This window comes from Caloenas nicobarica, chromosome 3 (genome assembly GCF_036013445.1).
Source record: "Caloenas nicobarica isolate bCalNic1 chromosome 3, bCalNic1.hap1, whole genome shotgun sequence".
NCBI lineage: Eukaryota > Metazoa > Chordata > Aves > Columbiformes > Columbidae > Caloenas > Caloenas nicobarica.
The window spans coordinates 175,774-189,765 of NC_088247.1; the positions used below are offsets into that span (position 1 = coordinate 175,774).

General features: G+C 62.1%; 1 protein-coding gene across 1 annotated transcript; it reads right to left on the reverse strand.

Annotated features, from left to right (window-relative positions):
* Positions 1-95: 95 nt before the first annotated feature.
* Positions 96-13,734, reverse strand: LOC135986468 (maestro heat-like repeat-containing protein family member 2B). The gene is made up of 28 exons (XM_065630431.1): positions 13,575-13,734; positions 12,936-13,075; positions 12,145-12,267; positions 11,219-11,384; positions 10,720-10,818; positions 9,588-9,739; positions 9,075-9,218; positions 8,233-8,325; positions 7,622-7,691; positions 7,408-7,512; positions 6,981-7,054; positions 6,655-6,774; positions 5,757-5,864; positions 5,402-5,558; positions 5,047-5,087; positions 4,748-4,889; positions 4,380-4,432; positions 4,061-4,168; positions 3,733-3,852; positions 3,434-3,544; positions 2,879-3,040; positions 2,531-2,653; positions 2,166-2,233; positions 1,694-1,826; positions 1,498-1,593; positions 945-1,049; positions 611-734; positions 96-464 (listed from the first exon to the last, which is right to left on the reverse strand). Exons 1-28 carry the CDS (start codon positions 13,597-13,599, stop codon positions 415-417), a joined length of 3,012 nt encoding a protein of 1,003 aa, XP_065486503.1. The 5' UTR covers positions 13,600-13,734; the 3' UTR covers positions 96-414.
* Between the last annotated feature and the right edge of the window lie 258 nt (positions 13,735-13,992).

Below are 13,992 nucleotides of genomic sequence, written 5' to 3' on the forward strand. Positions count from 1 at the left end.
ATGGATAGGAAAGTTTGCTCAAGCACTTAGCGTCAGTGTCTAATTAGCAGACAGAGTACCGACTGTAGACTGAGGACTCTCAGGTTTCAACCAGTTCATGACTTTGAGCGATCTTCTTTCCCCACACTGTGGGTAACGCTTTACTTTGCAATCCCCTCCTTAAATCCATCTTGTTCCTGGCTGAGAAGATACCGTATGTGGGAAACTGTTGGATGGTAGAATAATTTGTCCTGTTAAATCACAGGGATTTTGAATACTGCAAAGATGATCATAGTGTGGGCATGGACTTTCTTCACCGCCTCATTCGAGATGGTAATAAATGAGGCTGGAGATCCTGGCTGGGAGCGGCTGCTGTTGTTACCGCTCCTGTCTGCTCCGCCAGGCGTTCGGGTACCGATGCTGCGGGTACCGCTGCTACGCTGAGCCAGCGGAGGTGCTCGGCGCCCAGCTGGAATATCTTGACACTGTTAAAAATAAAAGGTTATCAGATGGCTGCTCTTGTCTAGTTTGCAATTTCTTTAAATCCAGTAATGCTGAGGGGGTTTTGGGTTTCATAAAACTGTTTAAAGAAGAAAATTTTATTCATTACACAACTGCCTGCTCTCCTCACCTTGCATTTGGTTCAGGTAGCTGATGCAGAGCCATGCCCTGTAGCGGGACGAGTCCAGGCAGTCAGTGGTCAGAGAGACCAGCAGTCCCACCAGGGAGCCCAGCTGCCGGCAAGGGCGTCCTCTCTGCAGGACAGCAGCAGGACAAGGGTCACAGGCGCCCCAGCACCCGCTCGCCTCGGCCACCTGTCCCGCTCCCTGAGCAGCAGCCGGGCAGAGGGGCCGGCAGGAGCTGCCCAGGAGCCCCCAGACCCAGCACCCAGCCGGGCAGGGCTCCCTCGTGGGGCCAGGAACGGCGGGGAGGGGACACCAGGGTGTGCGGGGGTCCCTACTCACCGTGAGCTCAGCTCGCTCCTTGCAGGCCCCCAGCACACGGGCACAAACCCGCAGGGCTCTCTCCCGCTCCCACGCTCTGTCGGAGCCCAGCCAGTGCTGCAGGACCTGGGGCAGGGTGCAGCTCTCTCACAACAGGGATCTTCCTCTCCTGGAGACCCCTCTCTCTCGTTCTCTGGCCCCTTCCGGGCACGGCCCCCAACCCCACCGAGCCCTGGCCCTGCAGCCTCCGCTGCCTCACTCTCTCCAGCCGACCCTGCCCCGGGCCAGGTGCTGCTTCCCTGCCAGCGTGTCCCTGCTCCAGCCTTCCCCAGGCTGCTGTCACCCAGCCCATGGCTGGCTCTCGGCTTTCCCTCCAGCAGCGACCACTCCTCTGCCCAGCCTGAGGCCGCAGTGGCTGGCACTGCTGTCCCCCAGCTCAGCCCCTGACTGGGCACACAGCCTCAGGGCGAGGGGCCACAGCCCTACGTTCCCGTAGGAAAGGGGTGTCCACCTGCTGTCACCCGCTAAGTCCTTGATTCCCTGCCCCTGCGACACTTTCCCCATGGCTACTCACAAGGACCACATCATCAAAGCCAGCTGAGGTCTCCTCTGCCGCCAGGAGAGTCTCGATGAGGTGGCCCAGATCTTCAACACTTCTCCTGTGCAGAAGCTGGAAGCAGGAGAGGAGAGCTGAGGTTCTGCATCACGGGGGCTGCCAGGGCACATCGAGGGGATCCTGAACCAGGGTGGCAGGCACTGCCCCGTGGTACCTGCATGTTCAGAGCTGCCCGCACCGTCCTGCCCCTCTTCATCCCCTCCTCGGAAGGAAAGGACAGGACAGCCTGGCAGCACACGGCCAGCAGGTTGCGGTTCTCCTCCCTGCTCAGCGCTGGCCTCAGCTTGCTGGCCAGAGGAAAAAGGAAGAGAAAAGAGAAAGGGGAATTACCAGCCCTCTCCAGACTGGCTCAAACCACGACCGGGTTCTTCCTAATCGAGGGCTCCAAACCTAACACCCCCAACCCCTGCCAGCAAGCGCTGCCCTCAGCTCCAGCAGTACCTGCCTCCCCCCGGGCAGCAGCAAACCCCCACCCCAGCTGAAGGAAACCCTGGGGCTCAGGAGACACCCAACATGGGGAGCAGCCTCCCACTCCATGGCCCCAGCAGCTCAACACCACTGGGGCTGCCCTGGCCAGCTGGGACGGGGCACACGGGGAATCCTAGGAGCCGGGAAACAGCCCTCACCTCAACTCCTCCAGGGCCTGAAACACTCCGTACACCAGGGAGTCCCCAGGCTCCTCCTTGATCCAGTCCTGCAAGTCCCAGAGACAAAGGTGCAGAGTTGCCAGTGGGCATGGACACGGGACAGCCCTCCCGCCTCCCCCGGGACAGGCTCTGCTGCCAGGCCTGGGCAGACACTGCCCCGTCACCCCACGGGTCCCCAAAGGCACCGCAGGAGGGACCCTGCTCCACAGCCACCCTGCACCGCAGGGCCCTGCAGCTCAGGACACAGCTTCAGGAGCTCGCGTGAAGCCCAGAGACCATCACCTCTCTGGGGAAAGCGCAGCCCAAAGCTCTCCTGTGCGACTGTCCCTGCTGCAGGCACTCACCAGCAGGGTCTGTGTCACCTCCTGCTTCAAGGACAGCTCAAAGCTGCCAGCATCACCCACAGCCTGGATGGCAGAGCTGACCTCAGTGACACTCTGCACCAGGGTGAGCTTGAGCTGCATCTCCTGAGGGCAAAGAGAGCAAAGCAGCCCTTGAATCTCTGCGGGGCTGAGAGGTGGAAGAGGAGTATGGGCAGGGGGACACACAGGGGTTTGCATCTGGATGTTGAGGACAAATCCTTCCTTGGGGGATCTTTAGAAAGAGTTTGTCCATCTTGGTACACCCCAGCCCCAAGGGGCTGAAACGAGGGCACCCAGGCGTCCCTGTCCCTGCACAGGTCATGCTCCTACCCTCTGTGTGACTCTGGAGAGCCGCAGGATGGTGCCCATGATCTCTCTATCCATGCAGGCGAGTAGCTGCTCCCTGGGGGTGCACAGAGCGGTGCCACTGTACGTGCACATCACAGCAGCGCAAGTGGCCCAAGGTCTCTCTGCGCCCTGCGGCGGTTGTGCCTGTGACAACAGAGATGCCCCCAGACGTCAGCCCCAGTACTGCCCCGCACCCTCACCAGCTCCTTCCTCCCCTGGGCACCTCCCCACGCTGCTCCTCGAGCTGCGAGCTCCGGGGCTGGGAGCTGTTCCCGTCCTGCAGCCGGGGCTCTCGCACGGGATGGGGAGCAGGGAGCAGCCAGCATCGCACACACGGCTGGTGGATTTTCCGCTGTCCTTCCCAACACATCTCAGGGGCCCCAACACTGGGACATCCCCTCTGAAACACAGGTCTTGGGCAGCTCTTACAAGAGGGCTGATATAAACACAGCTGCCACAGTTTGGCTACAGAAGGTGTAGAAGTGAAAATAAGGTCCAAAAAAGGAAAGCCAAAGAGCAAAACCCTGCATCCTTTACCTTCCAGCCCGTGGAAGTCTCATCAAACCCGTCTCTGGTGAAAGCAGTCACCATGTCCAAGACCAGATTGAAGTGGGTCTCAGCAACATGGGACACCACAGAAATCATCCCCTGCAACCACAGGGAAATGGGGAGCGGGCTCCAGCCCAGGCACTCAGCCATGGTCAGTGACGATGGCCAAGCAGGATGCTGCAATAAGGGGGAAACAGCAGCGATGGGGACATCAAGGTCTGGAGCGGGGCCAGGACCAGCTCTCCCTCTGCCCCAGGAACAGGGGCAGGACATGAGCATCACCTCACCTGGGTCTCAGAGAGATCCACAGAGTCTGTGTCCTGGAGGAATCTCAGCACCTGCCCTTGGACATGGCTGAGGTCCCGACAACCTGCCAGCGCCCTCCCGAGAGCCTTGTAGAGGAAAAGCTGAAAGAGAAGAGGCTGAGCCTGAGATGCGGTCACAGCCCGACCTGTCAGGAGAGGGCTGGCCCCAGACGGACCCGACTCCCCCAGGAGCAGGCAAGAGGGGCCACGGTGCCAGGCTGGGGCAGCACGGGGGGAAGCGCAGTTTTGGGGGTGAAGCAGTGAAAACTGCCTGCATGGGCAGAGCCCTGGTGTGGGGCAGGAGACAAACCTCCTCCCAGGAGCCAGGGGCAGAGCTGCCCAGCTGCCGGCTCAGCTGCTGGCTCAGGCCCACGGTCCAGGTCTCATCCTCAACGGGCTCCAGGGATGCTCGCAGGAACTGGGGGGAAGAGGAGAGGAAGTGAGTGTCCCCCTGCCCTTGGCCAGGGCCCTTCCCGCGCCCATGTGTCTTGGGATGCTGCTGGGGGAGAGCTGCTGGAATGGCAGTGTCTCCTCCTGCCAAACCCAGCCCTCTTTTCACCAGCTTCCCACAACTCTGTCTGCTCCCTCTTGTACCCGTCTGTTTGTGACACCCCCCGAGGATGCTGTACCTTAAGCACATGCTGCTCCAACTCTGCAGAGTCCAGGGAGCTCTCGGCTCTTCCTAGAAAGCAAGAGGAAGCAAAAGCTCTTGCTGCCGTTCAAGATCACACCAAAGAAGGGCCCAGTGGTCTCCTCCGCCATCAGACCTCCCAAAAGTCCCAGGCCATCAGGCTGGAAAGGGCCCACAAGCACCTATGCCAAAGCCCTTGCAAGGCCACAGACACAGGAGGGAACCCAGGGGCGTTTGTCAGAGCCACTGAATTCATGCTGGGGAAGGATGCACTGACCATGGCTGATCCCCACTGTGTGACTGCTGGGAAGCTGCATTTTCCTGCTCCTCCCTCCCCTCCAGCCTCTCCCCCCACCCACACTTTACCTGCCAGGTGCTGCGGCAGGAGGGGGAACTCGGTGGCCCACGCTGTCCCCAAGGCCCCACGGGTCCAGCCCTGCGGGGCCTGCAGCGGCTGCAAGGCGGTGACTGCGCGGCCGCTGCTGGTGTGAGGAGCCGCCGACAGCACCTGGGCGAGGGCAGGAGAGACAGGTCACTCCTGTCACCAGAGCCACCAGAGCCACCCCTGCCAGCCCCGAGACAGGACTGGGATCCCGGAGGGGCTCAGGCGGGCTCGGGAGTGCTGCCAGAAAAGCTCTTTCTTTCCCCAGGGCCCCACTACTCACCAGCAGTCGAGCCAGCAGCGCCTGGGGAGCCGGCAGCCGGGCTGCGGGGAGCAGGAAAGGCTGGGTGAGACGAAGAAGCCCCCGCCGTGCCCTGACCCTCGTACCTCCCGTGGCCCACACAGGGCTGAGAGCAGCTGCACGGCCACAGTGCCGGCCCGCGGGCTCCCCGGGCTGCCCCGCATGGGATGAAGGCAGATCCAGCACGGCCAGGAAGGAGCCCCAGCTCCCCGGGAGCCAGAGCCTGACTCTGCCCTTTGCTTTTCCTGGGCTCCTGCCAGCCCCTGTGTGGGGCACAGAGAGACACAGACTGGTCTGAGCCCCTTCTAAACCCAGCAGCAACCCCTGGGGCTCCTACCTTGCTCCTGCAAGTCCACAGCATCGGGCTCCTCCTCTTCCTCACATCCCGCTCTCTCCCGTCTCTCCAGCAGGGCTCGCAGGGAGCAGGACAGCGAGATCAGCACACCACTGTACTGGGCTGGAACGATGTGCTGCAGCAGCCTGGGCCACAGGAGCTGCAGAGAAGAACCGAGCAATGAAGCACATACGCATTTCCACTCAGCTCCGAGATGTAAAGGATGGTCTACATTTCCCTGAGCCTCGTGTGCTTCGTGAGCACACGTGAGGGGAGAGGTTCAGGGCATGAGGAAGAGCAATGAGAAACACTCTGAAGGAAAGAAGTGGCCATAGCAGCAGGCCAGAGAGCAACTTACTTGGGACATCCCTCTCTGAGAGACATCCAGCGAGCCCAGGATGTCCACGCACGGGGCTCGAAGAGCTCTGTGCTCCTGAGGCTGCCAGGCAAAAAGGCCTCCTGCCGCCTGTAAAACAGAGTTGGCAAAACCCCCGTTACTCTCAGCTCCCAACCGACCAGGCTCAGGCACGGCCCCAGCACTGCTGCTGCGCCAGCATCCCGGGAGCAGCGACCTCCCGAAGGAGAATCCAGAAGCCCTTTCCTTCGCCCTGCTCCCAAAACAGCCTCCTGGAACCCTGGAGAAGAGTGGCACACACACATCTCCCAGACAGCCAGATGCTCCAGCCAGAGAGGGAAGATCCTTGGCAAGCCAGCAGCAGGCTGGGCCATCCCTGGCCTTCATCTCCTGGGTGCCCAGCTGGAAACACTCACTGAAGGGGCTGCCACACAGCCTGTCCCCTTGCCAGAAGGGATGTGGGCCCCCAGGCTGCTATGGGATGGGCAGGGCGTGCTTTGGAGAGCCAGAGCACGAGAACGCCACAGAAAGCTCCTCTAGCCAGGCCCACCTGTGTGCACGGGCTGCGTTGGGCTGATGGCCCATCAGCATTTCGGGATGGATGATGCCCTGTCCCCACAAGTCTGTCCCTCCCTTCCCAAGGCAGCTTTGCTGGAGGTGCGTGTGGGCACGGCTCAGCCCGTGGGGCGTGCAGGTAGTCCTGGGTGGCGTGTCCAGGTGCAAGCCCACATCACCCAGACATCTCCACCACCATGGCACAGCCCTGTGGAGGCTGCTGCGATGGCCGTGCTGGCACCGATGGCCCTGCAGCGTGGAGCTCTCCATGGGCAAGGGTGCCTGCAGGAGCTCTCAGCACGGTCCAGGCACTGGCTGAAGCCCCGGTGTCCTGCTCTGCCCTTACCAGTCTGCCCGAGCTCCGGCTGTACTCGCTGAAGATGTGCCCCACCACATCCTGTGGCCAGCAGCTCTGGGAGCCGTAGTTGAGCAGTTCCCGGGTGAACTCCAGAACTGCCCTCTGCACCTGCCGGGGAGAGCATGGTTGTCACCCTCCTGTTCCAAACCACAGGGAAGCCGCCTTCACTTGGGGACAGCCTTTGTGGCTCACGGGGAGATGACGAGGGCACGGCAGAAGCTTTTGCTGCTGCCATGGCCTGGCCAGGCTCTGCCCCAAGGGAAAGGGTTTCTCTGCCTTCCCTGGCAGCACTGTCCCTTCCCAAACCAGCTCACCTGGGCGCTGGGGTCATTGCGCACCAGCTGCACAGCCACCACCACCTGGGGCAGCTTCTTCCTTGCTGCAGGAGCTGGAAGAGACACAGAGAGGTGTGTGTTGAGGCAGAGCCCTGACAGCACAAGGTTCCCTTGAAGCTTCCAAGCTTTACATACACTGGTGGGACAGAAAAGCAAGCCCTGGCTCTGATTTCACAGGAGCCAGCAGTGTGCCCAGAGTGACTCTGTTTCTAGAGGCGCGGCTATTTTATGGGCACCAAAAGCTCTGGTAACACAGAGAATGAGAGAAATGGCACTGGTACGAGCATCTCCCACCCACCCGCACCCTGCAGCTCCTTTCAGGTGCAGCTGCACCACTTCCAGCCTGTTCTTGCGCTCAGCCCAGCAGCCCCAGCCCCTGCCATGTGTCCCCGGCCCCAGCACCGACCGTCAGAGCGGGCCAGCTCTCCCAGCACGCTCAGGGTTGCCACACGCTGGGCCTCGCTCCTGTGCCTCAGCTGGGACCGCAGAACCGCCGCAGGGCAGGTTTGGGCTGCAGGGAAGAAATCGCGTCCTGCATTAGCAGGCGGCTGCCCCTGGCTGCCGAGGACAGGGACAGAGCTGCCACGGCACGGTGACATCGCCCCGTCCCCTCTCCTTACCCTGCAGCATCATGTGGCGGGATGGCTTTGCCTTACGGGCTGGGCCAGGCTCCTCAGTCACATCAGGGACCTGTGGGAACAAGGGTCATTTGAGAGAAATGTGCATCAGCCTTGAGAGGGATTGAAAAGAATTGGTGCTCTCTGCCTTCCCCCCCTCCCTTGCTCCTCCTGCAGCTTGGCTGAGAGGGAAATCGCTGTGAGAACCAGGCTGCCCCTCCAGCCCCTTCCAAGCACAGAATCACAGAATGTCCTGAGTTGGAAGGAACCCACAAGGATCTCGAGTCCACCTCCTGTCCCTGCACAGGACACCCCACAGGTCACACCGTGTGTCTGAGGACGTTGTCCAGTCTCTTCTTGAACACTGTCAGGTTGGGGCCGGGACACCTCCCTGGGGAGCCTGTTCCAGTGTCCAGCACCTCTGGGTGAAGAACCTTTTCCTCATGTCCAACTGATCCTCCCCAGCACATCTTCTGCCATTCCCTGGGATCCCAGCATTGCTCTTCCTGCAGCCTTAAGGCACCTCCATGGCACCTGGCTCACCACCTGGCGTGCTGGTCTGCAGGTGGTCCTGGCGGAGGGACACCCTGCCCCGTGCCGCAGGCTCCCCTTACCTGGCGGTGCCCAGCGGGGCGGGTGGTGAGAGCGGAGCCCCGTGGGCTTGGGGTCTGACCTCCCCCCAGCATCTGCAGGACGTGGCCGAGGTTCTACAAGAGAACGGGGAGGTGTGAGGAAGAGGAGACTAAAGCCACCGCAATACCCCAGGAAAAGGAGAAGCCCAGCACAGCTGGGATGAGGGGAGCCCCTGATGTCAGCTCCCAGGGACATCCCCAAACCCTCCTGCCCGGGGTCCTTGTTTGCCCCCACTCTGAGCAGCACCAGAGGGTCTCTGGCCTCTGCACAGGACCATTGCTGACAACTCAGGTTCACAGAATCAGAGAATCATTTTGGTTGGAAAAGCCCCTCAAGCTCATCAAGTCCAACGTTACCCCACCCCTGGCACTACCCCATGTCCCTGAGAACCTCATCTCCACGTCTGTTCAACCCCTCCAGGGATGGTGACTCCACCACTGTCCTGGGCAGCCTGTTCCAGTGCCCGACGGCCCTTTCCAGGAAGAAATGTCTCCTCCCAACACTTCCCACTCAGACCTTGTCCCTCACTGGACGGCACTGGACGTTACGGCAAAGCTCTGCCCACGCACAGCGCCCCAGGGAGGTGCCAGTGCCTCCCTTCCCAAGAAGATGAGCCCCAGGGACTCTTGGTTCCCCCTGTCCCCAACCCCCCCATCACGCTTTTCTTGCCCAAAGAGCCCAGGAAGCCTCAGGCCTCCTCTGCTCTCCCTGCTCCTTCTCTAAGGGCTTCCCAGGTCCCCTGGCACCCCACAGCTCCCCAGCACCGTGTGGCACTGGCAGAGACCCGCCGATCAGCCACGCCGGGCCCTGCGTGAGTCCTCACCTTGGTGACCCGGGACGTGTCCTGGACCCGCTGGTGCCGGCGCAGGAGCCGGAGGAGCTGCTCCCGGGCACGCTGGCAGTGCCGCTCCTCACACACAAGGACGCCAACCATGGCAGCCACCGCACGGAGGACAGCCCGATTATCCTGGGGAGGGAAGGGAGAGGCTCTGCTTGGGCGGCTGAAGCTCTGCCTGGTGCTCAGCACCCCCTGGACACCAGTCTGCCCTTCCCACTGGGAAGGGGCTCCCCTGCCCTCCTGCCCCGCGGGAAAGGGACTCACTCCAGAGCAGAGCCAGCGTTTCCCCAGGCTGGTAGCCCAGCCCTTCCTGCAGAAAGGCTGCAGGACTCGGCTGCTTCTCTCCAGGGAGCCCCCAGCCTCAGGCACAGTGCCAGCAGGCTCCCGGCTCGGGGGCTTTCCCCGCAGACCCCTTCCCTTCCCCGCCTCCCTCTGCTCGACCCCACGGGGCACAGACGGACCCACTGACGCGGACACCCCTGCTGCAGCCCTTCTCACCTCTTCCTCCTTGCAGCCCAGCCAATTTACCACCGCGTGATGGAAGAGCGGGTAAATGTCTCCACAGAGCTGTGCTGCCCTGCTGCGAGGAAAGGGGCGTTGCTTGCGGCTGCACAAGTACATGGTGATGCCCTTGGACCATCGCTCCAGAACTGCACCAGGAGAAAGGACAAGGGAGCACGTGAGAGTCTGCAGCAAGGAAGGGTCCTTGCACCCTCGCCCAAGCCTGCTTTAAGTACAGCCCCAGGCTCAGCAGGGCCCAGTCCAGGACCAGATCTGGGTCCGAGGACAAGCTGTGCTCTGGAGGTGTCTGGATTCTAACACCCCGCTGTTTCCCTCCTCCCCACTGCACCTGTTCCTCCTCAGTGGCCCCTTGTCTTACCATTGGTTGCCACCGAGAAGAGCCTGGCTCCGTCCTCGTGACACTCACCCTTTCTATATTTATAAACATTCATGAGGTCACCCCTCCGTCTCCTCCAAACTAAAGAGCCCCAGCTCCTCAGCCTTTCCTCATAAGGGAGATGCTCCACTCCCTTCAGCATCTTCCTTGCCCTGCGCTGGACTCTCTCCAGCAGTTCCCTGTCCTTCTGGAACTGAGGGGAGAAGAGAAGGAGTCTCCAGAGAAGGAGGCTCCACACGTGCTCTGGGCAGCCTGCTCCAGGCTCTGGCACCTCCCAGCAAAGAAGTTTCTCCTCATGTTCAGATGGACCCTCCTGTGTCTCAGTCTGTGCCCGTTGCCCCTCACCCTGGCGTTGGGCACCACTGAACAGTCTGGTCCATCCTCTGACACCCACCCTTCAGACATTTACCAGAATAAATAAGGTCCTCTCTCAGCCTTCTCCAGGCTGAACAGCCCCAGCTCTCTCAGCCTTTCCTCAGAAGAAAGATGCTCCAGACCCCTCAGCATCTTTGTAGCTCCTCTTTGTAAGGAACAGAAGCCACGGGAAGGGACCCGGGAGCTCCTGATGTGTCCTGCCCACAGAAACCTCCCAGGCTTCCCCCGCTCCTCTGCATACTCAGCAGTTTGGGATCCCAGGGTGGGCTGACACCCAGCACCTCTCCTCTAGGATCACATGGAGCCACCAAAGGCCACCCCAGCCCCTGCGCGGGCCCTGGCCGAGCTGACACTCACCCCCGCAGACAGCGCGCAGGGTCCGGCCGCTCCCCGCCCGGCTCAGCGTCCTGCGCAGCGCCGGCAGCGTCGCTCCCGCGAAGGGGACACAGCGCGGGGCTGCCGAGAAGGGACAGAGGGAGCCAGAGGGTCAGTGACACACAGGGGACACCAGGGTCCATCTCTGGCAAGGCTGGAGCTGCTGGGCCGCGGGGGACATGCCAAAGGGTGCCAGGAGGGTGGCCTTCCCAAGGGGGACATGGGGAAGACCTGTGGGGAAATAGGGGGGACAGCGGGGGACAGAGACCCTGTGGGTTTGTCTCCAGTGGGTTCCTACTGTCCAAGCACCAGGACTGGGCTGCTGAGGCAGAGCTGCTGGCCGGTCCTGGCACCAAGCGAGGAGGCGCAGCAACTCCAGAGTTCCCCCCAGTTCAAGACAGGGCATTTAGAGAGGCGGGGAGATCCCTTCTCCCTGTTATCACAGACCCCTGCCAAAAGCAGCAGGCCGAGGGTGCCGTACCGTAGCTGCTGGCCATCTTGCCCAAGGTGACGAGCACAACCTCATCAGGGACCTTCCCTGCCACCTTCAGGTGGCTCTGGAGCTCAGCCATGACGAAGTAGAAGTGGGAGCGGGCCAGAGCCACCAAGAAGTCACTGGCGGCCATCCTCACATCATCCATCACACCCTGAAAAAAGCGCCGCATAGAATTACACAATCATTTTGGTTGGAAAAGCCCCTCAAGGTCATTGAGTCCAACTGTTAACCCACCCCGGCACTGCCCCATGTCCCTGAGAACCTCATGTCCGTCTGTCCAACCCCTCCAGGGATGGTGACTCCAGCACTGCCCTGGGCAGCCTGTTCCAATGCCCCACAGCCCTTTGGGGAAGAAATTGTTCCCCACATCCAACCTCAACCTCCCCTGGCGCAACTCGAGGCCGTTTCCTCTGGTCCTGGCGCTTGTTCCTGGGGAGCAGAGCCCGACCCCCCCTGGCTCCAAGCTCCTTTCAGGCAGGTCAGAGATCAGAAGGTCTCCCCTCAGCTCCTGTTCTCCAGCTGAACCCCCAGCTCCCTCAGCCGCTCCCATCACACTTGTGCTCCAGCCCCTCACCAGCTCCGTTCCCTTCTCTCAACTCGCTCCAGCACCTCAAGGGCTGTCCTGCAGTGATGGGCCCAAAAGTGACCCCAGGATTTGAGGTAGAACACAGTATTCAAGAAGTAACCTTGAGCCTGACCCCAGCTCGTGCTCAGTTAGAAACAACCCCAAGTCCACTTCTCTGCACAGCTCTCTGTGTCCCCTCTTCAAATTCTCTGTCATGAGGAGTCCCCAGAGCTTCTCTCTGAGGACCTCCGCTGGGTCTGAATAACCGAGGAACATCTCTGTATTTCCCTAAAAATCAGGGGTGGAGGCAGGCTGCTTTGGTGACTCTGTGGGAGAACAGGCTCACCTGGGCTGCTCGCAAGTCACCCGAGGCCTCTGCTATGAGGCGGTTCACGACACCACTGGGCAAGCAGCCATCCTGTCCCTGCAAGACACGCTCCAGCTCCCGGTACGTGTCCACCCGGCCGCCCTGGGGACAGACCACAAAGGGCAGTGATGGGACTCGCTTTGCTCTCGTTCCCAGGGAGCCACCAGAGAGACCCGCTGTCCTTCAAACCATCCGTGGGACACGGGCACGAGGTACGAGCTGCAGGTATCGCGTCGGGAAGGCCACGGGGAACGGAAAGATCTTCTGCGGCAGCTCTGAGACAAGCAGGGAGCCAGAGAGGGACACAGACCCCACCAGGGGAAGAGGCCGTGGGGGTCACTCCTGAGGACGGGGAAGGTGGAGGTCAGAGGGAAGGTGCCAGGTGGCCAAGGGGAAGGCGTGGGCACCAGCCCCTGACCTGAGAGGGAGAAGCCAGAGCACCCTGCACCCAGTGCCGCCCCTCGCACAGGCAGGAGCCCCGGGCTGCTGGGACAGCTCCAAACCAAAGCTCGGCAGGGGCCTTGGGGACCTGGGGAAAGGCACTGGGGAGAAGCTGGGGCTGATGGCAGAGGCTCTGCCCTGCCCAGGAGAGAGCTGAGAGCTCCTGGGGACAGGAGGGAGGGAGCAGCGACATTCGTCCCGCCTGAGCGGTAGGATCAGCGCTTGGGGACGCAGCCTGCGGGGCAGAGATGCCGTCAGACAAGATCCCTCTCTGCCGCGGCCCCGGGGAAGCCCGGGGCACGGAGGGGAGCCCTCGCCCCCCGCCTCACCTCACGGTCTTGCAGCTGTTTCAGCCGAGAAGTCCCGATGGCCACAAAGGTGTCAACAGCCTCAGGGACAGTCCCTGCCGCCCGGCCTCTGTCCTCAGGACTGGCGGCTCTGGACGGGGGACACACGCACGGACAGAGAGCTGGAAGGAAAGAAGGAACTGGTATTGCTGGCTGCAGAGCTTCCAGCAGGGAGGGTGAAGGTCTCCCCAGCCTCCCCCAGCACCACCAGCCTGGGCTGGGCTGGACTGGCAAGAGCGGCCAGCGGGATGAGAGGAGGGAGCGTGCCCCTCGCTGCGGCGCTGGGCAGACCCCCCTGGGGGACTGGGCCCAGTCGGGGCTCCCCAGTGCCAGGGCAGCAGCGACGTGCTGGAGGGAGCCCAGCGCGGGGCCGAGCTGGGCAGGGATGGACACGGGGCTCTGCCAGGGGGCCGGGAGGGCTGGGGCTGGGCAGCACCACAGGAGCCACCAGGCCAGGCTGTCTCAGAGCCATCCCAGGGTGCTCCACGGAGGGCAGGGACAGGACGGAGCCGGAGCCCTCGGGGAGGTGCCTGGCAGCAGGACGGGAGGGGAGGTGACAGGGACACGGCCCCCAGCACCTGGAGGGACAGGGGCTGCCCCAGCCTCCCACCAGCCCCTCACCTCGGAGCGCCCTCATACGCCTCATGGCTGCAGATCTCCCAGATCAACGCTCTCCTCTCACCAGGTTCTCCTCCCTCAAACACCACGAGAAACCAAGGCAACGCCAGCTCCAAGAGGAGGAGATAGAACCCAGGCATTGTGACCCCACCGCAGGGCACGGTGCCTGACCCAGGGCTGCGGTGGCACAGGGACACGTGCTGGCGACACACCGTGGGGCAGGGACCAGACACGACCAGACCAGGAGGAGTCTCTGGTAGGTCCCAGATGCAGGAGTTTTCTCCAAAAGAGAAAAATCATGACAGGTGGCTTCACTGGAGGAGTCTGGGGCTTCCACCTGGCGTCTCAGCTTCCTGTAGGAAGTGAGGTGACTCTGCGAGACCCTGGGAGGAGTCTTGGGTGGATCCTGCAGGACAGAGTT